This window comes from Culex quinquefasciatus, chromosome 3 (genome assembly GCF_015732765.1).
Source record: "Culex quinquefasciatus strain JHB chromosome 3, VPISU_Cqui_1.0_pri_paternal, whole genome shotgun sequence".
Lineage (NCBI taxonomy): Eukaryota > Metazoa > Arthropoda > Insecta > Diptera > Culicidae > Culex > Culex quinquefasciatus.
In genome coordinates, this window is record NC_051863.1 from 191,865,067 (window position 1) to 191,892,526 (window position 27,460).

A 27,460-nucleotide genomic window follows, 5' to 3' on the forward strand; every position below is an offset into this window, starting at 1 on the left:
CTTCAGCAACGCTATTCAACTTGCAGACTTCAAATCTGCAAATCTGGCAGCCCGGAATTTTCCCCGTCGCGCATTCGCGCCCAAACGAGCTGTCAAAGCTTGTTGTGAATGAATTTTGTTCGGTGCTCCGTTTCTCCGTAAAAACAATCCGTTGTCGTGGCCAAAAGTGGTCCCGCTGGTGAGTAGGACCTCCGGCGTGATAAGTTTCATCGTTTTGAGCAGTTTTGGAAGCATTTTTCAGTGATGCACGCGTGCGCCGTCGTCGGGTGAAAGTTCCGTTTTTTTTTTGTTGGGTTTGTTGACCTCTCGGGGAAGGGGGGAATTGAGACCATGAACGGCACCATTGCCAAGTACTTCAAGAGTCCCAAGGGGGACGACGGCCAGCGGAAGAGTTCGAGTGGTGAAGATGAGGAGGTGAAGGATGTCGCGGTGGTGGAGGAAGAACCGGAACCTGGTCCCTCGAAACCGTCCAAGAGTGAGGTGGACCGACTGATTGCGGAGAACATGGCCTCGGTGCTAAAGTCGCTCAAGAAGAAGCGAAGTCATCGGTGCAGCAAGCGGAAACGAGCCGAGGAACATCGGGAGAAGGGCGAGGCCCCGGCGGAAGATGATGGTAAGAGCGTGGGATCGATTCTTCCACACACGAAACTAAGACTAATTCAAAATCATCCTTCTTTTTAGGCTCCGAATCCAGCCGCCACACGTCCCCCCGCAAATCAAAGGAAGTTCCGGCCGATCCTCCCGAAGATCTTCCCGCCAAAGATCCGCCCAAGGAGGGCAGCAACAAGGAGAACAAAACGGTCAACGCGTTCCAGCTGATGATGGCCTCGCGCAACAAGGCCATCGGCTCGAACTCCCCCGGCCGGGACACGCACTCCGACACGCCCGACCCGGCCGAGGTGCAAAAAAAGGACGAAAAGGTCAAACGAAAGCTCAAGCTGGAAGAGTGGGCCGACCGGAAGGGCGCCGGCAAGCGCAAGCTCCAAGAAGAAGCCCAGGAAGAGTACATCGAGCACCAGATGAACCGTCGCGCGAAGCGCCTGAAAAAGCTAATCAAAAACATGGACGTCGAAGAGGAGGAAGCGGAAGTCGTTCCTCCGGAACCGGTTCTCCGCGAATCCCCCCGCAAAAGTGGCCGACACCCTCCGAAAGAAGCCCCACTAAAAGTGACCGCGAAACGCGGCCGGAGGCGACTCTCGTCCGCGGAAGACGTGGCCACGCCGGAACAATCGCCGGTTAAAAAGGCCGCCGACGAAGAGGACGAGGACGAGTTTGTGACCAAGCTGAGTTCGCCGCTGAAGAAAAAGGACAGCCTGCTGGGGTACTTTGCCAAGATGGGCAAATCGCCGTCGGAGGGGACGACGGCGCCGGAAGCGACGGTGACGACGACGACGACGATCGTGGTGGCCGAGGTAAGGAAGAGGAGAAGTAGGAAGTAGGACTTTGGATTTGAATTTCGAATTTGCACTGCATGTTTAAAAACTGTAATAAAAGCAGGTCTTGACTAGTTTGTTTGAATTCTTTCGCCGAAAGCCTTTTTTTCGTCGACTGAATGAACTGTAGTGTGGGGTAAACCGTAAATTGTTGATCGTATTTTGCGTCTCGATTTTTTTTTTTAGTAGATTTTGTGTTGTCCATGATTGAAAATTTCTCACCAATGTTACTAAATTTTGAAAATAAGGCCTATAATTGAAAATTTGGCTTTTATGCGAAAATAATTATTTGTTTTATAGTATTCGGAATAAATTTTAATCAAGAAAATTTCCATAAGTATGGGAAATCGCATCGGTCGACAAATCCGGATTTCAGTGGAAATTCAAGTGCGGTTAGCTAAAATTTATTTAAAATGCGCTTTTTGCGTCTACAATAATTTTTAGCATATTTCTTTTATTTTAAATAGCTTAAGAATTTTTGAAAATTGTCCATGTACAAAATTAAAAATAAACGTCATCATCTCGGTACGGTACAATTTTTTTGATTAAATTATTGTTTTCCTCAGATCTTACATTTTTTCAAATGAATGCAAAATGCATTTTTAAATACTTTGTTCATTCAAATGTTAAACAAAGTTTTTTAAATATTCAAAAAATCATCTTAAAATTAAAAAAAACTTCCTAAAAAATCTAACATTACAAAAACTAAGGTTATAAACTAGTAAAAGTAAGAAAATAGATTTAAAAATTTAGAATATAAAAAAATTACCGAAATTAAAAGAATTACATGAAAAATGGTATTAAAGAATACCGAAAATGAGAAATTTTACAACCTTAAAAATTCTGAAATTAGAATATCATTAATTCTATAATATAATATTTTTTTAAATTATAAATTCATCTTTTTTTAATACATTTTTTTTTTATTTATGTCATTGAAAATGTAAGAGCATAACATATGATAGATTTCTAAAAAATACTATCGCATAATTTTAAAATTCAGGTAATCATAGATTTATGTAATAGAATAATTATTCATATCTGAAATCTTGTGAATGCAACAAATTTAAAAATGTAATTCCGACATTTAAAACTCTCAAAACTAGGGGAAATATACCCTTTCCAATCAAATACCTATCTTCGTCATATGGAGAGTTTGATGCTCGGTTGAAGCTCTAAAAATACTATTTATTTTATAAACTTACCAGCAACAGCACCGCCTCAAGTAAGCACGCAAATTTATGCCATTTACTGGTAAAAAAGATCAAATTTGATGCACTTTTGATCATAATGTCAATTTTGCGAGACCATTTCTCATCATTTTGTTGGCACACACATTCACACGCAAGATGAGAGCTTAACTGCTGAACAAAGGTCGCCATCAATATCTTTTCACTTGCGCTAACGTTTTCAAAGCGCTTAAGATATGAAATTGCTTCCAACTACCGGCAACATTACACATTAGTTAGTCACTCACTTGAAAAATAATCCCGAAACATGTAAATAATTAGCAAGCGCCTTAAAAAAAACATACGCGCCAAGTCTTTTGACGTTTGAATTTTGACGACCCATTGCAATCGAAGGCTGAAGAAAACCGAGCGAGAAGCGAAGGGAAATAAAGGACAAAAGGTAGCCATCAACACCACCAGCAGCACCTGTTGGAGTGCGCCAGTAATGCCAGGAAATTTCTCTATAAATGCTACTTTTCGTGAGTGTTTGCTTAAAATTTCATCACAATTGGCAGCACTAAGCAGACTCAAAAGAGCGGGTCATCCAAAATATTTTAAACAACTAAAAATTTTGGCAATTTAAGGTCTTATAAATTTATTTTCAAAAAATTTATAAAAAGAAACTTTAAAACTTAAGTACTCAAAAATAAGAAAAAATTAAATTAAAATAAAATAAGTTTTATAATTCTTGATTTGATAAATAAAAAATAGCATTTGTAAAAAAAACAAAATGTTTAGATCAAAAAGTTAAGAAAATTAATTTTGTAATTTAAAAAAAATCCATCCATTTCAAAAACACGTTAAAACATTTGGAACAAAATTTAAGGAATTGAAAAATAGGAGGACAGGACAGTACAGGAATTAAAACTTGCAAATATTTTAAAACTAACAATTTTGAAAATTACAATTTTCTGAAATTCAAAAACTTGACAGTCAAAGCTTGGTCAAACCAGACTATAAAAAAAATAACAATAATGTTCAAATTTTAAAACTTAAAAATCGAAGAATCTCAGAATAAAAAAAAAAGATTGAAAAAAATTATAATAAAAAGATTGTTTAAAATATTGATTCAAAGAAATCGGATAAATAGAACTTCAAAAAAAAAAAAAACTTCGATCTTCGATAATTTAATAAAAAAAGAACTTAAAAAATAAAAATACAGTAGTTGTTCGGTAACTGGGCTGCTTTTTAATTGGGCGCTCGATAACTGGGCCGTAGCCCAGTTAAAAAGCAGACAAACGTCAAAAAACCAAAACAAACCGAAATGACCGAAGGGTCAATGGATGTAAAAATTATGTTCAATAAGGCTTTCTAGTCACAAATTTACCAACACATTCAAAGTATGTTTACATGGCAGCTGGACGTTTGGTTGCATCAGGTTTCCTCAGCCGTCCCCTAACATGACAGTTTTCGTGAGTTGCGCATATCTACCGACAGATGGCGAGTGAGCCTCGTCGGAGTCCGTCCTTTAAATACGCAACTCAAGATTTGCATGGGAAACTTTTTTTTCGTGACGGCTTTCGCGGCACGCTCCCTTCAACTGTTCGAGACTAGTATTTTAACGTGGCGTAACTCTAAACAAGTTTTTCAAGAAAATGATTCCAGAATGCTTACTTTGTCGTTTTAACCCGAAACAAAGCAAAAACTATATTAATTTTAACTATTCGCCATTTTCAAATGTTTAGCTAGATAATATCGAAAGCCGCCATCTTAGGCCCACTGGGCCCACAAAAAAAAGGTACGCTCAGTTTGTATGGGAGCTGTCAACATGCTCCCGGGCTGGGTTTCCTATCTCTTTCTAGCAAAATTTTTTTGTCAGGCGACTTCTAGCTGTTTTTTTTGACTGGCTGCCCGATGTGTCAGACAACATACTTCGCAGGGCAGTGACAGCTACAGCTCGATCATTGTTTGTATCAGGACACTGTGACGAGGAGTTCGTCATTTTTGAGTTAAATTATATTTATTTCACTGGGCCTACAAAGCCTTATAAATAAAAAAACTTTTTTCAAGCGTTTTTTTAATTAAATTAAAAAAATGTGCAAAAATTGAAGAAATGTGAAGAGTAAGCATTGTAAATAAATTTGAGTAACTTTTATTTTCAAATTTCATCAGGAAAATTATTATTATGCATCGGTGGTCCCCTCGTTATTTTTCGATCAGCCCAGTTAGCGAGCAGCATTCGATGATTGAGCTACGTTCTCAGCCCAGTTACTGAACAAGTACTGTAATAGGAATTCATAAAATATAAGATTCAGTAAATTTTAATTGAAAAATTATGATATAAAAAAAAATGAAAAAAAAAAACATAAATTCAGAAATTCACATATTTAAAAGTGTGTGTATCAAATAAAAATCGAAATGTTCAATCATTCACATAATCTTTGTACAGTCATCCCACATATTCGGAACACCCACAAATTCGGAACACTTTTATGATAATTTGTCAACAGCATGCCAAAAGTAGCTTTTCTGTCGACCTTACTATTTTTAGAACCTTCATTTGGACATTATCTTGCTATTTCACTAGTAAAAGTAGTACTTTTTGAACAAAAAACTTCATTCCAAGACTATTTTGTCCAGAGCAGCAAAACACTGCCTCCAAATGGCCTGTTTCATAACTGTGGGATGTTATTGTGCCTCCCACAATTGTGGAACAGCTGAATTTAACTGATATTTTCACAAAAAAAAGTTATCAAACCATGAATAAAACATCACTAAGCTTGAGTTTCATTGGTTTCAGTGTGTGAAATCATTATTTGGTAATAAATATGTACTCCTGGAGAGATCCAAAGTTTGTTTCCATTCGTAAGAAAAAAGTGTTCCGAATTTGTGGATTTCAAGGGTCAAAGTAATTCTTCAAAAACTTCATATAAAAGTTAAAATTTGCAGATGTTCGATACAGCATTCGAAAGATCGCAAAAAAAAACTTTCAAATGAAGGTAAAAGCGAATCATTAAGTTCAATTATCGATTTGCTATGATTTTTTGAACATTGCCCGATCTGGAAACCGTTCCGAATATGTGGGATGACTGTAACATTGCTAAGGAATTATTTCAATTGAAATCACGTTTCAAGTATTGATCTCCCTCTTCTGTTAAAATTTTCTCCAAAAATCGAAAGGCAAAAAAATATTAGAAAAAATAGGTACTGAAAACAAACAATTTCATTCAAATAATTAAATTAAATTGAAATTGAAAAACTTGTACACACTCAAGGTGGTATCAGACTATGACAAACAAAAAAACAAACCCGCATTTTTTCATGTTTGACAGTTTGCCAAACTCGTAAACAAAGCAAAATATATGCTGGCTGACGTTTCTACAAACAAGTGCAGACAAACAAACAGAGCAGGTTAACTGTCAAAAAGTGTGAGTTTGTTTGTTACAGTCTAATACCTCCTTCAGTTTTGATTTTCGAATTCTGCCGTTCCGTTGTTCTGGTCGGCATATTATGGTCTTTATTTAAAATCTACATTATTTTTAAATTTCGTCGTCAGGGGGTGAGGTCAGGAGGTGAGATTGGGTCATACAAAAATTCTGTAATTTGTATGACCCTATCTCACCTCCAGACCCATTTGCATCTCTAAAAAATATTTAAAAAAATATTTGATTAGTCTTTCCCGATGTTTGGTTTGAATTATTGAAGCCAAAGGTTATTTTTTTGCAATGCCGCTGTGAAACTACAGTACTCGTTTGTTAACTGGGCGTTATTGTTTAACTGGGCGCTCGCTATCTGAGCATCCGTCCATTTAAGTGCTGGAAAGTACAACTTTTCATTAAAACCTTTTTTCCTCCTTCCAGCCGGTCCCAAAACGTGGCCGCCCCCGCCGCCAACCCGCTCCACCCGCGCTTCCCCCGGAAGAAGAGCCGCCCCTCGTGCTGAACCCCATCATCGTGGAGGAGCTTTCCGAGGACGTTCCGGAAACACCCCCAACCGCAACTGCACCCACCTCCGCCGGTGGCCGCCCTCGCCGCTCCTGCGCCGGCAAGGTCAAAGACTACGCCGTGTTTGGCGGCACCAGCCCGGACAAGGAACCATCGGCCAAAAAGCCGATCGTGACGCCGCTGAAGATCATCAACGTGGGCTCGCCGGCGACGATGCAGGTCGTCCGGTCGCCGTCGGTTCGCAGGTTGAGTGGGGAGTGGAGTGAGACGCCGGGGACGCCGCGATCGAGCAAGAGTGGGGTCAAGTTGGCGCCGCTGTTTGTGAAGAAGGTGGCGGAGGATCCTGAGAAGGCGCGCGCGCGGCAGGAGTTTCTGATGTCCGGGATTCCGGACAAGATGCGGCTGGAGATTGAGAAGCAGCGGTGTTACGAGGAGTCGATCTTGAACGAGTCGCCGGTGTTTCCGCTGGTTAGTCATGTGCAGCAGTTGGAGGTGGAGGATCAGGTGATCGTGGATTTTGGAGATTGTCGAGTGCGGATTCTTCCGGAATTGACGCCGGAGGAGGATGGTGACGAGGAGGATGAGTTTGAGTTTGCCACGTTGACGAGTTGCGACGACGATCAGGTCGAGGGCGTGCTGGCCAAGTTGGTTGATCAGGGCGATCATCTGTTTCGGTACGAGTTGCCGGAGATTGCGGACGTGAAGAGCATTGTCCGGGAGTGGAAGCAGGTTTACAAGCATTTTCCGGTGTTCAAGTGCTATAAGCAGTTCCGGGCGACCTTCGTCGAGCACTGTGACGAACCGTTGCCGCCGCCGCCGGGACGGACCCGTGAGGAAGTGCTTTCCGAGGACAGCATCGAGTTGATCGAGCCGAAGTTTTCGCATGCAAATGGGGAGTTGCTGTTTACGGAAAAGTACAAGCCGATGAAGTTGGACGACATTCTGATCAACTGCCAGCCGGCGATCACGCTGAAGAAGTTCTTGTCCAGTTGGAAGGAGGATCGATCGCAGAGCAATCCGTACGACTCGGGAGATGACTTTGAGCTGTCGAACTCTTCAAGTGCGAGTAGTTCCGCGATCTGCAACCACATCGTACTGATCGGACCGCCCGGCTGTGGCAAGACTTCGAACGTGTACGCCGTGGCCAACGACATGAACTTCAACGTGCTTGAGCTGAACGCCAGCAGTCGGCGAAAGGGCAAGATCATCCTGCAGGAACTCCAAGAGGCCACCCAAAGTCACCAGGTTCGGCGCAAGGAAGCCGACTCCGGCGTGGACATCTTCAAGAAGGCAATTGCCCGCAAGGGAAGCAAAACCAAACTCCGCAAGGCCTCAACCGATTCCGAACCCTCGTCCAAGAAGCTCTCCCTCATCCTGATCGAGGACGCAGACATCGTGTTCGACCAGGACGACGGCTTCGTCGCGGCCATCAACCAGCTCATCTCGACCTCCAAACGACCGATCGTACTGACCACAACCGACCCAAACTGCGCCCACCTGGCCCGCTTCATCTCCAACAACGTAATCCGCTACGTCGCCCCCGGAATCGCCCACGTCGCCAAACTCCTCTCGATCCTCGCGATCGTCGAAAAGGTCCACATCGACCAGTCCGACCTGGCTCGACTCTACGCCCTCAACCGCAAAGATCTCCGCAAAACAATCAACGAACTGCAGTTCTTCATCCAAAGCGGCGGCGATCGCAACCTCCCCCAAACCCCACTCCTCATGATCGAACCCGATCTCCACCTCCGCGAGTCCTCCACAACGCCAACCTTCGCCGATCACGACGAAACCTCCAACCAGTCGGAACCCGCCCCAAACAACACCCTGACCCCCACCCGTCGCCACCGGTCCCTCTTCCGCCTGTTCGCCCGCAACCAAAACGAACCCCAGCAGCTCATCCGGGCCCCGCTCAACCTGGACAACCTCTGGTGCAACATGGAACGGGTGCTGCGAACCGCGCCACCACCACCACCGAAGATCGTCACTCCGAAGCGAAAAAAGGGCAAACCCGTGGCAAACCGAAAGCAGTCCGCGGACCAACTGGACGAGTTGGTGTTCTTCTACGAGAGTGCGTCCGTGGCCAGTTTGATTCAGCGGGACGCGAAGGCGGTTGAGGATCGGCTTGTGGATCACCTGGAGGAGGATATTGCGCACGAGCTGGTGGAGAGGTCGTGGGAGCGGTGGTTTGAGGGGGAGTTGAGCCAGGCGGCTGCGAATACGGGGAAGAATAAGCGACGGAGTGGCGTCGGGGCCATGTGCTACGATAGTTTGAAGCAGTTTGACGATGAAGGACGGTAAGTATTGCACTCGATCGTAATTTCTCGACTAGCGATAAAGATATCTTGATCGAAATATTGAGATCGTAATTTGTCGATTAGGAGATTGAGATAATTCGATCGGAATTCCTCGATCTGCAATCGTCAAATTACGACTAACGTTCTAAAAAATCTCGATCATGTGTTCGAAACTTGTTTTAAGTTTAAAAAACTCAAAAATTAAAAAAAAAACTATTTAATAAAAACGAAGTTGACTTTATAGCTGTCGGCCACCATTGCTAGTACCAACCACTAGTGTCTTCCTTTTTAACTACAAGGACTTCGCCGCCCTGGGCTCCTAAGTGTACTAGAGTATGGCACGGAACGCCGAATACCCCCATATTTACACAAAGAATTTTAGAGCGCCCGCCGCGGGATTCGAACCAGCAACCTCTGGATTGTGAGCCAGTGCGCGTTCCGATTGATTCACACGGGCGGGACGATAATTCAAGTCTAAAATCTGAAATTCTAAAACTAAAAAAAATAATAAATTTTATAATTTTCTAAAATTATTATTTTTGGAATTACAATTAAATAAAAAAAATATAAGATTTTTAAAATTCGAAAATTCTATATATAAAAATCAGAAAGCTAAAAAAAAAAAATATTTGATAATTTCAAAATTAAATGATAAAAAAAAAACTCAAAAATTCTAAATTATAAAACTCAGGAAATCTGGAATTCATAAATTTGAAAATAAATTTCTAAATTAAAATTTATAAAATTTAAAAAAAATTTAGGATCATAAAATTCTTTTACCTTTAAATTATATGAATTTAAACAATCCAAAATTCTAAAATTAAAGTTATAAAAAAAATAAAAAAGTTCCACAAAAAAAATTTTTTTTTGATAATTCAAAAACTAAAAAATCCAAAGTTTTTAAGTTTAAAGAATCAAAAAAACGAAAATTTTAAATTATTTATCAAATTTAAAAAATTTAATTTTTAAATGCTGGAATTCTTTAGCTCTCAAACTTCAAAATAAAAAAATATTGGACTTTAACATTTGAAAATTGTAATATTTTATAGCAAAAATTTATAAATTTGTTGATTAAAAAATCAAAAATTCATAAAATTTATAACAGGTATGAATTTTTTTTTTCAAATTATGAAATTTCAAAATTCTTCCTTTTTTTAAATTATGAAATAAAATTGAAAATTTCAAAATTATTAAAATTCAAACATTCTAAAATTCTTATATTTAAAAACCAAAATTATGAAATTTTAAAATTCCATAAAATTAGACAAAATAAATAAAATACAAAAGTTACAAATTTGAACATTTAGTGAAATGAAACTACAAAAAATTCAAATGAAATGAAATTTCAAAATTCTTCCTTTTTTTTTAAATTATGAAGTAAAATCGAAAATTTCAAAATTATTAAAATTGAAACATTCTGAAATTCTAATATTTAAAAACCAAAATTATGAAATTTTAAAATTCCATAAAATCAGAAAAAAATAAAATACAAAAGTTACAAATTTAAACATTTAGTGAAATGAAACAAAAAAAAATCTGAATTACAGAAAACTTTAAAAAAATCTTGAAGCTTATGCAAAAAATATTAATACAGAAAAATTAAATTCAAAAATACAATAATTAAAAAATAGGTTTTAGCAAAACTCGACTTTGTCTGTCTCCGATTTTGACAACATCCACTTTTGGCTAAAACAATTTCCGGATTTTGGCAAAAAACCAAACATTTTGATTATTCCAGTTTCCAGAAGCTTTCGGAGGATTAGGGAAACTATACCTCAAAAAACTCAAAAATTCAAATCAAAATTTTATTATATTTAAAAAATATTGATTCAAAAAATTATGAGTAAAAGTTCAAATATAAAAAAAAATTAGAATTCAAAAAAAGGAACTTGAAAATTTAAAGAATTAAGAATTATAAAATAAAAAAAATCTAATTTCAAAAATTCAAAAAAATCTTAACCTCTAAAATTTTAAATTTCTGAGTTTCTAAATTTTAGCAATTTAAAAATTATTGAATTCGAAAAATTCTAAAAATCTTAAATAAAAAAATTAAGTTGAAAAATTTCATAATTTTTAAATTTCAAAATTCTAAATCTCTAAAATTGTAAAGAATTTAGAATTTTGAAATTCCAAAATTATATAATTGTAATTTCAAAAATCAAAAAAATATCTTAAACTCCAAAATTTTAAATTTCTGAATCTCTAAAGGGACTATCCATAAACCACGTGGACACTTTAGGGGGGGGGGATGGCGATTGTCCACGCTCCATACAAAAAAGATTTTTTTTGTATGGACAATTGTCCACGAGGGGGGAGGGGGGGGGGGGGTTGAGATTTCCAAAAATGTGTCCACGTGGTTTGTGGATGGTCCCAAATTTCTGTAATTCAAAAATTATTGAATTCTACAAATCTGAAATAAAAAACATGAAGTTAAATTACTTTTTAGGTTTAAAATTCTTAATTTCTAAAATTGTAAAGAATTAAGAATTATAATAAAAATTAATAATTCTAAATTTCAAAAATCCAAAAATTTTCAAACTCTGAAATTTTAAACTTCTGAAACTCCAAATTTTAGTAAATCAAAAATAAATGAGTTCGAAAATTCTGAAAATATTTTTTAATTTAAATTAGATTTTTCGAATTAATTTATTTTTGAATTATTAAAATATAGAGTTTCACAATTTAAAAATTTTAGAGTTTGAGAATTTTAGGATTTTTGAAATTTAGAATTATTGAATTTTTTTGTTTAATAATTTATAATACTTTACAATTTTAGAAATATAGAATTTTTAAATTAATTTTTTTTAACTTCAATGAATCTAAATTCAATGAAGCTAAAAATTTAAGAATTTTAAAAATATAAGTGATTTTCAAATATACTGATTTCCTAAAACTTGTTCATTTTTAAAACTAGAAATTTAAAGATTTAAAATTTTAAACGTTGTGAAGAAACTTCGAATAAATTCGATTTTGGCTAAAATGTTTCTCCCTCTTCCAGCCAAACCATCTCGGCGTACATCGGCCTCGGCGGCCCAATCCGCACGCGGGCCACCTACTGCGACTGCGAGCCGCTCCTACGGGCCATCTGCCGCACCGAACGGGAACGGTCGCGGGTCGAACGGCGGGGCAGCCGGTTCTATCACTACTTCCGCAATTATGTGGGCGTGGCGGCGAGCGGAACCGGCACGATGGTGGCGTCCAGCTTCAGCGTGGACCACTTTGACTCGCTGAGCACGCGCTTCGAGGAGGTGCTTAAGACGACAAAGGTACCGACGGAAGCCGCGGCGGAATCGTCCGACGAGAGTCGCTGACGGTCGTCGTCGTCGTAGCGAGTCGGTTAGGTACAATTTAGTTAAGGGTCGTTCACAGTTGAGCATTAAACGTTAGGACTAACTGTTTCTGTGTTTATTCCACTTAGGGCTAATTTATTCCGTACAAAAACAAGAAAAAAAAGAAGAAAACCGTTTTGGCTCCTTTCGCGTACAAAAAGTGTAACATTTTACAGATTAATAAAACACAATTAATCCGGAAACTCCCCCCAAAACAAACGTCTCAACTCTAGAACTGATTACCGCCAACGTCCGGTTCCGCCCCGGAAGACCGCTGCTTCATCGGCCTCGGATCAGGTGGATAAACTCCGCCCGATTCGCGCCTCTTCCGGCTGTCGCGCAGCATGTTTTGGCGCGAATGCTTGATGAAGCTCTGGATCGCCGTCAGGATGGGCTTCTGGTTGGCCTGGGCTTCCTCGGTGCTGCGGCCCAGGTTCAGCGTCTTGGTGAGCAGATCGATGATGCCCACGCTGTTGCCGAACACGTACTTGGTGTACTCTGTCGGGGGAGATTATTTTCGATAAAAGAAAGAGTGTTCTCAAGGCCAATTTTGGAACAACTTACGCCCGTTGATGGCCGACTTGCCGCTCCAGCTGAACTGGCACAGGACTTCGTAGGTGACGAGGGCCTCCATCATCTTCTTGACGTTGCGCTGGTGCGGTTGGGATTGGTCCACTTCCTGGTGAAGCCGGATCATCTGTGGGGAAAGGTAATGTGCGATAGATCAGGCTGGTTAGAAATTTAAAGTGGTTTTAAGTAACTGACGTCACAGATTGTTTGTGCTCATGACATCTGGTAATATTTTGCCAGATAATAAAAATAGTTGGTTTAGGGACCATTCATAAATCACGTGGACACTTTTTGAATTCCCCCTTCCCACCACGTCAAAGTTACCAAGTCAAAATTTGAAAAATCTGGCAAAGTATCTATTAAAAGTCTGGAAAAATCTGGCAGACGAAAATCTAAATAATCTGAATGGTAAAAAAGAGGGAGGATATAAATTAATTCAAAAATGTTTAGAGTTTAGATGGTTTAACTGATTATACGGCCTCAAAAATGCTGAATTCGTATTTTATTTAAGTATTACATATTCTATTCTCAATTATGTTCGTTCTTTTTAATCAAAAGATTGTTCAAAATGGGCATAAAGTGAAAAATCTGGCAAAATCTGTCAATATCTGGCACAGAGAAGGGTGAATCTTTATTCTGGCAGACACTTGAAAAATCTGTCAGATTTATCTGGCAACCTGGCAACCCTGCCCCTCGTGGACAATTATTCAAATCTGTTATTAAACTCTTAGGGCATCTCCAGCGCTGGGGTGCAAATCAAATTTGCACCCGGCTCATGAATACTGAGATCAAATTTGCCACCTTGAAAAAACTCCTTCATCCCCACCGCTAGGGTAGCAAATTTGCCACCGAAACAAGCCCACCGCGGGGGCAAATATGGGTTTTTTCTCATTTTTTTGCTCTCGTTTACCTTCAAAATCAACAATTATGTGTTGATTCATGCCTAGAAAGGCTAAAAGTTTATTAAAATATTTAATTCTATTGAAAATTTCAAAGAATGAAATTTTTCGAAAATGTCGAAAGTTAAACCATTTGCTACCCGATTTGATTCCCACCAAATTTGCTCTCGAGTTTGCCCAACAAGTACCGGCAAGCCGGGAGCAAAGTTTTGAATGCGTGTTTTGGAGATTTTTGTATGTTTGCTCTTGTGTATGATTCAAAAATTCAAAATTTCAAAAATTCCAAAGTTTAAAAAATTAAAAATTAAAAAATTCTAAAATTCAAAAATTCAAAATTTAAAAAAATTTAATATTTAAAAATTCAAAAATTTAAAAAATGCTTTAAATAGCTTAATTTTTGTTGCTTTTTAATTTAAATTGTCATTTTTGCAATTTCTTTTTATTTTTCTTCAATTTTTTCAATCTTTTTAATTTTTTATGTATTTTATTTTTTCCATTTTTTTTTTAATATTTTTCTTTTTTTGATTTTTTTTAAATTTATTTTTTTTAATTTCTTTAAATTTGTTATTTTTTTAATTTTTTTTTATTTTTGTCTTTTTTTATTTTTTTAAATTTTATAACCTTTTTAATTAAAAAAATATTTTTTTAACCTTTTTTAATTAAAAAAATATTTTTTAGACCTTTCCCTGGGCATGAGTAGAGATCTCAACGCCGTTAGCAATGTTGGCTTAAAATAAAATTCACTGGATAATATCACCCTCCCCCCAGCCAACATTTTTGCCATGCGAAGCGGGCCTCTAACACTGTGTCTAGGTAACACCTAGCTGAGCAGTTCTCTAGGATTTCGGTCATTCGATTTTTTTTGTATTTTTTAATCCGACTGAAACTTTTTTGGTGCCTTCGGTATGCCCAAAGAAGCCATTTTGCATCATTAGTTTGTCCATATAGTTTTCCATACAAATTTGGCAGCTGTCCATACAAAAATGATGTATGAAAATTCAAAAATCTGTATCTTTTGAAGGAATTTTTGATCGATTTGGTGTCTTCGGCAAAGTTGTAGGTATGGATACGGACTACACTAGAAAAAATAATACACGGTAAAAAAATTTGGTGATTTTTTATTTAACTTTTGTCACTAAAACTTGATTTACAAAAAACACTATTTTTATTTTTTTATTTTTGATATGTTTTAGAGGACATAAAATGCCAACTTTTCAGAAATTTCAGGTTGTGCAAAAATCATTGACCGAGTTATGAATTTTTTAATCAATACTGATTTTTCAAAAATCGAAATTTTGGTCGTAAAATTTTCAACTTCATTTTCGATGTAAAATTAAATTTGCAATCAAAAGTACTGTAGTGAAATTTTGATAAAGTGCACCGTTTTCAAGTTATAGCCATATTTAAGTGACTTTTTGAAAATAGTCGCAGTTTTCATTTTTAAAATTAGTGCACATGTTTGCCCAGTTTTGAAAAAATATTTTGAAAAGCTGAGAAAATTCTCTATATTTTGCTTATTTGGACTTTGTTGATACGACCTTTAGTTGCTGAGATATTGCAATGCAAAGGTTTAAAAACAGGAAAATTGATGTTTTCTAAGTTTCACCCAAACAACCCACCATTTTCTATCGTCAATATCTCAACAACTAATGGTCCGATTTTCAATGTTAATATATGAAACATTTGTGAAATTTTCCGATCTCTTCGAAAAAATATTTTGGAATTTTCAAATCAAGACTAACATTTCACAAAGGCCAAACATTCAATATTACGCCCTTTTAAAATGTTTGTCTTGATTTGAAAATTCCAAAATATTTTTTCGAAAAGATCGGAAAATTTCACAATTGTTTCATATATTAACATTGAAAATCGGACCATTAGTTGCTGAGATATTGACGATAGAAAATGGTGGGTTGTTTGGGTGAAACTTAGAAAACATCAATTTTCCTGTTTTTAAACCTTTGCATTGCAATATCTCAGCAACTAAAGGTCGTATCAACATAGTCCGAATAAGCAAAATATAGAGAATTTTCTCAGCTTTTCAAAAATATTTTTTCAAAACTGGGCAAACATGTGCACTAATTTTAAAAATAAAAACTGCGACTATTTTCAAAAAGTCACTTAAATATGGCTATAACTTGAAAACGGTGCACTTTATCAAAATTTCACTAAAGTACTTTTGATTGCAAATTTGATTTTACATCGAAAATGAAGTTGAAAATTTTACGACCAAAATTTCGATTTTTGAAAAATCAGTATTGATTAAAAATTCATAACTCGGTCAGTGATTTTTGCACAACCTGAAATTTCTGAAAAGTTGGCATTTTATGTCTTCTAAAACATATCAAAAATAAAAAAATTAAAAATAGTGTTTTTTTGTAAATCAAGTTTTAGTGATAAAAGTTAAATAAAAAATCACCAAATTTTTTTACCGTGTATTATTTTCCAGTGTAGTCCGTATCCATACCTACAACTTTGCCGAAGACACCAAATCGATCAAAAATTCCTTCAAAAGATACAGATTTTGAATTTTCATACATCATTTTTGTATGGACAGCTGCCGAATTTGTATGGAAAATTATATGGACAAACTAATGATGCAAAATGGCTTCTTTGGGCATACCGAAGGCACCAAAAAAGTTTCAGCCGGATTAAAAAATACAAAAATTAAAATTGAAGAAAAAAGACCGATTTCGTAGAGAATTGCTCAGCTAGGAGCGATCAGTGGACAAACACAAGAGGTGATCCCAGGGTCGATTAGGAGTTCATGAAGCAAATTAGTCGTCTCCCACCCCTTTTAAATTGAAAAATGAACTCTGAAACCAGCGTCTACTCACAACAGAAATCGAGGCCTCTTCTAGGCATTGTAGGGTCTAAATTACTGTTTGCCATACAATTTTGAAATCAATGATTAGAGTATTTAGGATAATTATTTTCAACATTACAATATTTATCTGTTTGGTTTTTAAAAAATACTTTCTGTTGTTACCTAAGCCTTTTGCTTGTTCAACAGACAATTTAGAAATGTTAGGTGTTAAGCGGAATTAAGCTAGACCATTTAGAAATTTAAAAGTGCATTTAGGTTTAGGCACACTTATTTTGACCATGAGCTTCAGTTTTATTTTTATTATTATTTAGAGAAGATTTGTAGGGTTTATTCTTCCTAATGAGTTTTACGTTCCTTAGAAATTAGGAGAAAAAAGATACTGCCGCCACCTTTGTTTAATATTTGCAGGTACCCAGTCTCATCAGCGGAGCTGGTCAAAGGATGACCAGGTCAAACTCGTTACTGACCAATTTCGACATCTACTGGCGAAGGTGATCTAAGACATCTGACGGCGGTTGCGGGGTTGTCCTCTTAAAAGCTAAGTAACAAATCAGTAAGGTAATCGTATTACAGGCCTGCCTATTATGGTCATGTTGAATACGATTAACTACAACACTAACCATTTAAACTTTCAGCAAACAAGACTTATGACGGACGTGACAAGACGAGGGCCTGTTAAGCTGTTAAACATTGTTTTCTGTTGTTTTCTTTGCTTCTGGGAATTAATTACTTTCGTTGATTGATTGTAAACCTCAACATATATATATTCATTTTGATAATTTTGCGTTTGTTGGGATGGTTTAATGATCGGTTAGTAAAGGTCCAGTTGTGCGTGGATAGTGTACTCTGTTCCTTGGAGTCAGTTCTGTGGGGTTTAACAGTCTCGACAGTTGAAACCTGTTGGATATGGGATTATTGAGGATCCCTATCCACAGAACACCACTACAGCTGGACTCACTGGTGATATTTGCCTATCACCATGTTGACGTCAACACAGCTCGTCAGATGGCCATCGACTTCTCCCGCGAGAACACGTCTTGTTTTATTTATGTTTGTTATTGTCAGAATAAATGTAGTTTTAATTCGTTGCGTGTTAATCGTGTGTTTTATTACCCCTCCGAAAGGGCTAATTACCGGGATCCAACAAAACCTATAGCGCTGATTTTGGGAAGCTCGTGCGAACGGGGTTTTTAATGAACATTGGGGGCAGCGATTGAGCACGAAGTTTCGATTTAGTTTAAGTTAGTTGCAATTGTTAAGTTAGAGTAATACTGTCAATAAACTTTGATTGATGTAGAATACTAGGCATTCTTTTATGTCAAATTGTCCATAGAGTCTCGATCAATCAATAATGTAATGATATCGGACAAAATTCGTTGATCTGTTGAACTAACGGTTTTCGGATTATGGTTGTATCGACCATTGTTGCGAATCGAGGAACTACGGATCTTTTGACGTAAATGGTCATTTCTTTTTCAAATCGCGATTCTATCAGTTCATAAATTTTTATTGTTTTTGATAAAAGTAGTACTAAAACAGTTAAAGGAATGTTTAGTTTTGAATATTAAGTTTAGAGGATTTTAGATTAAAGTTTAGATTTTTAATCCAAAGTAGTTAGCAAATGAATAGTTGGACTTAAATGAATAGTTGAATAAGTTGGACTTATGAATAACACACAACTGTGCATTTATTCTAGAGTCAGATCCATACAGCGTCAGTGTTTATTTGGTCGAAGTGTACTAATTCATTGGCAGATCTGATTCTAGTTGTAATGTACGACAAGACTACTGACAGACGTGACAGGACGAGGGCCCAGTTTAGAGGTTTCAACATCAACGATGTGCGGCTGGACCACCCTCCCAAAAAAAAAATGTCATCCAAGTTCTTACTACTCACACCTACACTAATTTTCTTTCACCTTCCCCCTCCCGATCCCCTATATCTTCCGGTGGTGTTCATTTGGTATGCAATACTAGTTCGGCCACTACCCTTTTTTCCACAAGAAACCGGACTTGGACTGACTTGAGGCCGCGTCCCCCACCTTGCTCCGTAAAACGAAAACGAAACGAAAAAATATTTTTTAGGCCTTTGCAAATATTTTTTGAAGTTTATGTTCCTCGACGCTAGTCGGGGTCGAGAAGGGGGGGCATGGTCTCAACATTTGAATGAAAAAAGTGTTTAAAATGCATTATACACCTACCCAGTTATTTTGTAATGATTAATGTTAAGAATATGCAAGTATTGAAGAGATTTTTTTTTACGCCTAAAAAAAACTTTTTGCGGTGTTGTACATTGGATTTTCACAAAAATTTATAATATTTTTGATCGATCCCAGACATGCTAAATATGATTTTGAATGCAGGAAAATGCATTTTTAATTGTTTCCAGTTGGTTAGACTTTTATTTCCTTTGAAATTTTGAAGTTTTTTGAAATTTTTTTTTTTTGCTCCCTAATTTTTCGGACCGATGTTGAAGGGGGAGGGGACATAAGCTTTGAAAAATATTTGCAACGGCCTTAATTTTTTTAATTTTTTTTAATCTTTTGATTTTTTTTCAATCTTTTTATTTTTTTTTATTTTGTTATGCATAAAAAACAAGTTAATTTTTTTGCGTGCATGATTCAGTTTTCCGTGCATCATTCCATTTGCCGTAGTAGCAAACCAGCATAATAGCGGGTAGCAAAGTGTAATCCCGAAGAACTGAGAGCAAATTTGCTACCGCGACAGGTACCGCGGTGGGGTTGACGTCGGGTGCAAATTTGATTTGCTTCGATGATTGTTACCCGCGCTGGAGATGCACTTATGCAAAAAAATGAATTTTGCAAGAATATTCCATAACACTTTTTGTTATTTTAACAGTATACAGTATGTAAAAAAAGTATTTACACCCCTTGGGCACTATGCACATATTGTGATGAAACATCTAAACAATTTAATGTTGACAGAAACCTAGTACTACGTTTTGTTCAGAAACTCATGCCAAACATTTTGCTACAAACAGCTCATGAAAAGATGATTTCCATAAAAAGTTATATAACAAATACTATTACGAAAATAAAAAAGGTGCAAAAAAAGTTTGTACACCTTTCGAAAAATTATCATAAATAATGTTATTTGTTGACAAATCACCATAAATCCAGTCTCTCAACTCCAAATAGGCATCCTTGACTGATTAAAAATAATTTGGATTGAATATAAAGTTTACTAACTACTTAGTATAAAAGTTTATATAACTCTGGAAATTCTATATAAAACTTATCTAAACTTAATTTTGCAAACTTTTAATTCAACTAAATGTCAATATATTACCATAGAATTGCTAAATAAACATTTTGGAATGAGTATAACACCGTTTTGGGGGTATTTGTATCGATAGAATAGATTTTTCGTTGGAATTTCGTACCAACCCGGAATTACGTCGTCGGAAAATCCACCGGCATCCGAACCGGTCCACAATTCTTAAGTCAACCTATGTGGCATCGGAAAGGGCATAAAATTTCCGATCTTTTGATACCCATACATCTAGGTTTTCTATAAAACCCACGATTTTCAATACCTAGGTAAAAACGTTGTTATGGTTTTGTTTGAGCAATCTGCCAAAAATGTATGGAATTTCGTAATTTTTGTTCTCGTGGATCAAACTTACTTTTTGCCCAGGTATTTAAAGGCGTGGGTTTTATAGAAAACCTAGATGTATGGGTATCAAAAGATCGGAAATTTTATGCCCTTTCCGATGCCACATAGGTTGACTTAAGAATTGTGGACCGGTTCGGATGCCGGCGGATTTTCCGACGACGTAATTCCGGGTTGGTACGAAATTCCAACGAAAAATCTATTCTATCGATACAAATACCCCCAAAACGGTGTTATACTCATTCCAAAATGTTTATTTAGCAATTCTATGGTAATATATTGACATTTAGTTGAATTAAAAGTTTGCAAAATTAAGTTTAGATAAGTTTTATATAGAATTTCCAGAGTTATATAAACTTTTATACTAAGTAGTTAGTAAACTTTATATTCAATCCAAATTATTTTTTTAATCAGTCAAGGATGCCTATTTGGAGTTGAGAGACTGGATTTATGGTGATTTGTCAACAAATAACATTATTTATGATAATTTTTCGAAAGGTGTACAAACTTTTTTTGCACCTTTTTTATTTTCGTAATAGTATTTGTTATATAACTTTTTATAGAAATCATCTTTTCATGAGCTGTTTGTAGCAAAATGTTTGGCATGAGTTTCTGAACAAAACGTAGTATACTAGGTTCCTGTCAAACTTTAAATTTTTTACATGTTTCATCACAAAATGTGCATAGTGCTCAAGGGGTGTAAATACTTTTTTTACATACTGTATGTTATTGAAATGGCATGAATTTTGTAATTACCGTCTGCCCGGGATCCAGGTTACTATACTACACTGAAAAAATATTATGTTTTCAGTTATGAGCAATGTAGTTAGCTTATATCGGTAAGCCCATAATCCAATTGAAATGTGGTCAAAGACAAACTTATGGGAAATTGGACGAGCTTTCCGGTAAAAATACTTTAGAGGCTGAAAAATCAAGTTTGGCATATGGAAATCGCCAAAAATCATCAAAAAACCTATTTTTTACATTTTTATTTTAAAAAACGCTGTAACTTTACAAGGATTGGGCTTAGGACAATGGTCAATATGGAGACTTTTATGTAAAATTGTCTGAAAAATCGACTCTCGTGATTACATCTTAGGCTATTTTCACAAAAAATTTGAACGAAAAAAAATCGTAGGCTCACCTTCAAATTTGACTTTTAAACTTAAAATCAAAAAATCTCATAAAAGAGGAGCGTTTTTTTTTCTTTCAGTGTATTTTTTTCGGAAAGCCCGTCAAATTTCCTAGATGTTTTTCTTTGACCACTTTTTTATACGATGCAACGGCTTCGAGATACAGCCATATTTAAGTTACGAAATACAAAAATATTTAAAACACAACAACAAGATTGAAAATCTGGCAACCCTTTTAAGAGTATATCAATGTGAGGAAGGTACCAACCTCCTTAAGGTGGATTAAATAACGATTTTTTGTTAATTAGAATTTCTGAACCGTCGCTGTTTTTAATTCTTTTTGCCTTCCTCACCTTACTGAGGAAAGGCTATAAAATCACTCGAAAAATGAACTTCTTAATTTGACCTTGTAGACCCACCTTCACGTATACCTATCGACTCAGAATCAAATTCTGAGCAAATGTCTGTGTGTGTGTGTGTGTGTAGGGATGTGGGTCTGTGCACCAAAAAATATGCACTCGATTATCTCAGCACTGGCTTAACCGATTTGGACCGTTTTGGTCTCATTCGATTCGTCTTGGGGTCCCATAAGTCCCTATTGAAAATTATGAAGTTTAGTAAAGTACTTCAAAAGTTATGCTAAAAACGATTTTGGCGTATGTCCGGAAGATTGTAAAAGGGTGGTTTTTGTAAGAAACCCTGTCATGTTATACATTTTCAGAAAGGTATTAAAAGACCTTTCCAATGAGCCTAAAACATCAAGGATCTGACAATCCTATCAAAAGTTATTAGCACTTAAGTGTTATTTATACACTTTTTGGAGGCCGGATCTCAGATATTTCAATGACAATGATGTCCGGGTCCATCATGCGACCCATCGTTAGTTAGATAATCGAAAGTCCTTTCAAATGAGCCTGAAACATCAAGGATCTGACAATCCTATCAAAAGTTATTGACACTTAAGTGTTATTTATACACTTTTTGGAGGCCGGATCTCAGATATTTCAATGACAATGATGTCCGGGTCCATCATGCGACCCATCGTTAGTTAGATAATCGAAAGACCTTTCAAATGAGCCTAAAACATCAAGGATCTGACAATCCTATCAAAAGTTATTGGCACTTAAGTGTTATTTATACACCTTTTGGAGGCCGGATCTCAGAAATTTCAGTAAAAATGATGTCCGGGTCTATCATGCGACCCATCGTTAGTTAGATAATCGAAATACCTTTCAAATGAGCCTAAAACATCAAGGATCTGACAACCCTATTAAAAGTTATTGGCACTTAAGTGTTATTTATACACTTTTTGGAGGCCGGATCTCAGATATTTCAGTAAAAATGATGTCCGGGTCTATCATGCGACCCATAGTTAGTTAGATAATCGAAAGACCTTTCAAATGAGCCTAAAACATCAAGGATCTGACAATCCTATCAAAAGTTATTGGCACTTAAGTGTTATTTATACACTTTTTGGAGGCCGGATCTCAGATATTTCAGTAAAAATGACGTCCGGGTCTATCATGCGACCCATCGTTAGTTAGATAATCGAAAGACCTTTCAAATGAGCCTAAAACATCAAGGATCTGACAACCCTATTAAAAGTTATTGGCACTTAAGTGTTATTTATACACTTTTAGAGGTTTGATTTCAGATATTGTGATAAAAATATTGTCTGAATCTTCCATGCGAACTATCGTTGGATAGGTTTTTTATCAGACCTTGCCGATGAGCCAGAAATATTGATGGTCTGCGAACCATATCAAAAGAAATGAGTAATAAAGTTGATTTGTTAAAGATGTTAAGGGGGAATGTTGCTATTTTTACTGAATGTATTGACTTTATGAATATGAGGAAGGCACCAACCACCTAAAGGTGGATTAAGTAACGTTTTTTAATTAATAAATCATCAAAATATTTAAAACCCCGATGGTTTGACACCAACTGTTGTCAAACGAACGGGGTCACTTTTTAGTTTGACACCCCTTTTATACGGAGTTCACACACACTACCAAACGTTTGTTTTGAAAGTGTGCGTGAGTGCCGTGTAAAAAGTGACAGTTCGTCACTTTTTAGTTTGACTTTGACCAACGAACGGGGTACAAACTTAAAAAAGTGTCAAACGAAAAAGTGACCAACCACCGGGGGTTCCGTGTAAAAAAACTGTTTTTGCTTTGTACTCTGCTGATTGGCAGTAGGGAAAAGAACCTAGAAAATTAGGGTTTAAATCACAAAAAAAAACTAAAATTTCAATAAGGCCGCTGCAAATATTTTTCAAAGCCCCCCTCAAAGTCGGCCACACTGTTTTTTTTTCTTTTTTTGATGTTGCCATCTTTTCAGAAAATTCCAGAGATGGCAAATACATTTTTTCTAGGTATGCTTTTTTTTAATTGTCCTATTTTTTATGAAAAATTAAAATTGCAATCAAAAAGTATTTTTTTTATTTGAATGCTGCTTATGGGCCTTTTCATATAGTAGTTGTAAATAATTGGGTATTCGGTGAATATTTTGAAAATTTAAAAGTTTCTTAAAGGCTGGCATTTGATGTCCTCTAAAACATATCAGAAAGTGACAAAAATAAAAAAATAGTGTTTTTTTTTCAGTGTAATCCATATCCATAACTACAACTTTGCCGAAGACACCAAATCGATCAAAATATTCCTTCAAAAGATACAGATTTTTGAATTTTCACATATAAATTTGTTTGGACAAACTAATTATGCAAAATGGCTTCTTTGGGCATACCGAAGGCACCAAAAGAGTTTCAATTGGATTAAAAAATACAAAAATGAAAATTAATTAAAAAAAGACCAATTTCGTAGATAACTGCACTAAAATAAAGTTTCTACTCACCATCTGCAGCAAAAACTGCTCGTTATCGCTGCAGTGATCGTTCAGGTCGAGAAAATCGTTGACGGTCCGGATGGGCAGCTCCGGCACCTCGGGGAATGTATCGTCATTTTTGTTAATGTTGCTGCTGCTGGTATTCCAGCTGTTGCTGCCATCACCATTGCCATGACACTGCACAAAGGTGCTAGCGTGTTGTTGGTGATGCTGCTGCTGCACCGGAACCGGAACTGGAATCTGAACCGGTGGTGGTGGCGGCGGTTGTTGCTCTGTCACCATCGGATGATGGTGGGTTATCATTTGAATGATTGGAGTTGGGGGTGTTGGTGGTGGCGGTGCCGCCGGAAGGGCCTCCACGGGAATCGAGAGCAGAGGAATGATTTTACTGCCGTTGGTGGTGGTGGTGGTGGGGGCAATTGGCGTGGGTGTGGTCCCTTGGGATTGCGAGTCAACTTCGTCAAATTTGTTGATAAAAATGGCAATGATTTTGGTGAGTCCATCCAGTTTGGATTCCACCCGGCTTAGGTTCGAGTTGACCAGGTGAACTTCTCGCTGGAGCGATTTTATACGTTCCTCGATGATCTGGTAGCGAACGTCTTGTTCCGAGGCGGAAGTTTGGACTGTTGTCGCCGACGTGGTCGATGGAACATTTGCACCATCCACGGTAATGGAAATGTCCGGTTCCAGCTTGAGGGCAGCGGATCCTTCCTGAAGTTCGTAACTTTTGAAGAACCGTTCGCTGTCTCCTGTCGCATAATCTTCATCTTCTGCAGTCGTTTGGCCGGCCGAAGTCGACGGGAGGCTTGCGTCTTGGGAATGTTCCGTTTCTGGCTGATCTTTTTCGTGTGTCCGCAGATGTTTAGTCAAACGGTACTGCTCCCGAAACGCTTTGTCGCAGCTGGCACACTTGAATGGCCGTTCGTCGTTGTGAACCTTGAGGTGATAGGACAACGTATTAGACCGGGTAAACAACTTTCCACAAAATTGACACACATAATTCCGATCCGCTTCATCCGTCCCACCACCAGCGGTTCCCGTGACCACCTCGATACCTCCCGCCCCACTCATCAGCGCATTTATCGTCTCCTGCAGCAGCGGATCTTCCTCGCTAATGGCCTCCTTCCTCCGATCTTCCGTGACGCAATGACCCGTGGAATTTTCCATACCGAACTCCCGTCGTCCGTAACCGATACCAACGTCCTGCTCCTGCTCCAACTCCAGTGGTTCCGGTTTCACTTGTGCTGTGGCCATCCTCCCGACACGGAATTTGTTCCGGTGGCGTCGACAAAGCAAGTCATCTTCGAACTGAGTTAAAATCTCTTGCTTTCTAGAGGGGAAAATTTCACTTATCAGTGTTCTTATCAACGGGAAACAAGACACGCGGCAAGAGGACGGTCGCGGCTGATAAGAATGTACACTCGCGTTTTTTGTGATGTCAGCGCGAAATTGATTCGAAAAAATCACTCGCGAGGAATCGCGAGAAATGGCAAACCAAAACAAACCAGCCAACGTCAACAAAGTTTGACAGTTTGCAAAAAAGTCTCTGTTGTTGAGGTTGAGAGCGTTGAGAGTGTGTTTCTGAAGGGGTGAGTTGGAAGATTACAGATTCCATGCCAAAATACATGCATTTTAAAATTACATGCTTTTAAATATTAATAATTATTAATCTTAATATTAACAAACGCAAATTCAAAAATTTCATTAAAAATTCAGAAAAAAATCAACTTATTTAAGAAATTAAGAATAGTCCAGCAATTATAGTAACATAAGAAATGAAAAAAAAAATCCAAAATTCAATAAAATTAAAATGAATCTCAACTAATTTCTAAAAATTAGAAAATCACAGAATTTCACAATTTCAAGAACCAAAGAATCATAAAAATCCAAATAATAAAAATAAGAAATTTTAGTTCAAGTAAAAAAAATACAGATATTTAAGAAATTTATAAAAGATTTTTATCTCAACGAAAAAAAAACTGGTTTCTAGAAATATAAGAAATTTATAAAAACTCAAGAAAATCAAGAAATTCAAGAAATTCAAGAAATTCAAGAAATTCAAGAAATTCAAGAAATTCAAGAAATTCAAGAAATTCAAGAAATTCAAGAAATTCAAGAAATTCAAGAAATTCAAGAAATTCAAGAAATTCATGAAATTCAAGAAATTCAAGAAATTCAAGAAATTCAAGAAATTCAAGAAATTCAAGAAATTCAAGAAATTCAAGAAATTCAAGAAATTCAAGAAATTCAAGAAATTCAAGAAATTCAAGAAATTCAAGAAATTCAAAAAATTCAAAAAAAATTAAAAAATCAAGAAATTCAAGAAATTCAAGAAATTCAAGAAATTCAAGAAATTCAAGAAATTTAAGAAATTTAAGAAATTCAAGAAATTCAAGAAATTTAAGAAAATCAAGTAATTCAAGAAATTCAAGAAGTTCAAGAAATTCAAGAAATTCAAGAAATTTAAGAAATTTAAGAAATTCAAGAAATTCAAGAAATTCAAGAAATTCAAGAAATTCAAGAAATTCATGAAATTCAAGAAATTCAAGAAATTCAAGAAATTCAAGAAATTCAAGAAATTCAAGAAATTCAAGAAATTCAAGAAATTCAAGAAATTCAAGAAATTCAAGAAATTCAAGAAATTCAAGAAATTCAAGAAATTCAAAAAATTCAAAAAAAATTAAAAAATCAAGAAATTCAAGAAATTCAAGAAATTCAAGAAATTCAAGAAATTCAAGAAATTCAAGAAATTCAAGAAATTCAAGAAATTCAAGAAATTCAAGAAATTCAAGAAATTCAAGAAATTCATGAAATTCAAGAAATTCAAGAAATTCAAGAAATTCAAGAAATTCAAGAAATTCAAGAAATTCAAGAAATTCAAGAAATTCAAGAAATTCAAGAAATTCAAGAAATTCAAGAAATTCAAGAAATTCAAGAAATTCAAAAAATTCAAAAAAAATTAAAAAATCAAGAAATTCAAGAAATTCAAGAAATTCAAGAAATTCAAGAAATTCAAGAAATTCAAGAAATTCAAGAAATAAGGCTTTCTAGTCAGAAATTTACCAATACATTCAAAGTATGTTTACATTACAGTTGGACGATTGTTTGCATCAGGTTTCCTATCTCTTTCTAGCAAAAGTTTTTTGTCAGGCGACTTCTAGCTGGTTTTTTTGACTGACCGCCCGATATGTCAGCCAACATACTTCGCAGGGCTGAGACAGCTCGAGCTCGATCATTGTTTGCATCAGGACACTGTGACGAGAAGTTCATCATTTTTGAGTTAAATTATATTTTTTTCACTGGGCCTAGAAAGCCTTATTCAAGAAATTCCAGAAATTCCAGAAATTCCAGAAATTCAAGAAATTCAAGAAATTCAAGAAATT

The 27,460-nt window shown here is 36.4% G+C and overlaps 2 protein-coding genes across 5 annotated transcripts; one reads left to right on the plus strand and one right to left on the minus strand.

The window, feature by feature from the left end:
* Positions 1 to 59: 59 nt before the first annotated feature.
* Positions 60 to 12,720, plus strand: LOC6031042. 3 transcript variants are annotated; one of them, XM_038258898.1, is made up of 5 exons: positions 60 to 178; positions 242 to 613; positions 682 to 1,412; positions 6,463 to 8,843; positions 11,842 to 12,720. In XM_038258898.1, exons 2-5 carry the CDS (start codon positions 331 to 333, stop codon positions 12,152 to 12,154), a joined length of 3,708 nt encoding a protein of 1,235 aa, XP_038114826.1. In that variant the 5' UTR covers positions 60 to 178; positions 242 to 330; the 3' UTR covers positions 12,155 to 12,720. The 3 variants fall into 3 exon arrangements, with proteins under 3 accessions (XP_038114826.1, XP_038114824.1, XP_038114825.1); XM_038258897.1 differs by having other exon boundaries at positions 67 to 178; positions 232 to 613; XM_038258896.1 differs by having other exon boundaries at positions 64 to 613.
* Positions 12,240 to 25,583, minus strand: LOC6031041. Of its 2 annotated transcripts, XM_001841840.2 has the most exons (4): positions 25,074 to 25,583; positions 24,087 to 25,013; positions 12,737 to 12,869; positions 12,240 to 12,670 (listed from the first exon to the last, which is right to left on the minus strand). In XM_001841840.2, the coding sequence occupies exons 1-4, from the start codon at positions 25,329 to 25,331 to the stop codon at positions 12,402 to 12,404; spliced, it is 1,587 nt and encodes a 528-aa protein (XP_001841892.1). In that variant the 5' UTR covers positions 25,332 to 25,583; the 3' UTR covers positions 12,240 to 12,401. The 2 variants fall into 2 exon arrangements, with proteins under 2 accessions (XP_001841892.1, XP_038114827.1); XM_038258899.1 differs by having other exon boundaries at positions 24,087 to 25,583.
* Positions 25,584 to 27,460: the final 1,877 nt, after the last annotated feature.

What these genes read in the sequence shown, in the direction of transcription:
- LOC6031041 (XM_038258899.1), bottom strand. Translation starts at nt 25,331, where the DNA reads ATGGCCACAGCACAAGTGAAACCGGAACCACTGGAGTTGGAGCAGGAG. An exon ending in AGCAGTTTTTGCTGCAGATG is followed by an intron (nt 12,870 to 24,086) that starts GTGAGTAGAAAC and finishes CTTTCCCCACAG; the next exon opens with ATGATCCGGCTTCACCAGGA. An exon ending in CAAGTCGGCCATCAACGGGC is followed by an intron (nt 12,671 to 12,736) that starts GTAAGTTGTTCC and finishes CTCCCCCGACAG; the next exon opens with AGTACACCAAGTACGTGTTC.
- LOC6031042 (XM_038258898.1), top strand. Translation starts at nt 331, where the DNA reads ATGAACGGCACCATTGCCAAGTACTTCAAGAGTCCCAAGGGGGACGAC. An exon ending in GGCCCCGGCGGAAGATGATG is followed by an intron (nt 614 to 681) that starts GTAAGAGCGTGG and finishes CCTTCTTTTTAG; the next exon opens with GCTCCGAATCCAGCCGCCAC. An exon ending in CAGTTTGACGATGAAGGACG is followed by an intron (nt 8,844 to 11,841) that starts GTAAGTATTGCA and finishes TCCCTCTTCCAG; the next exon opens with CCAAACCATCTCGGCGTACA.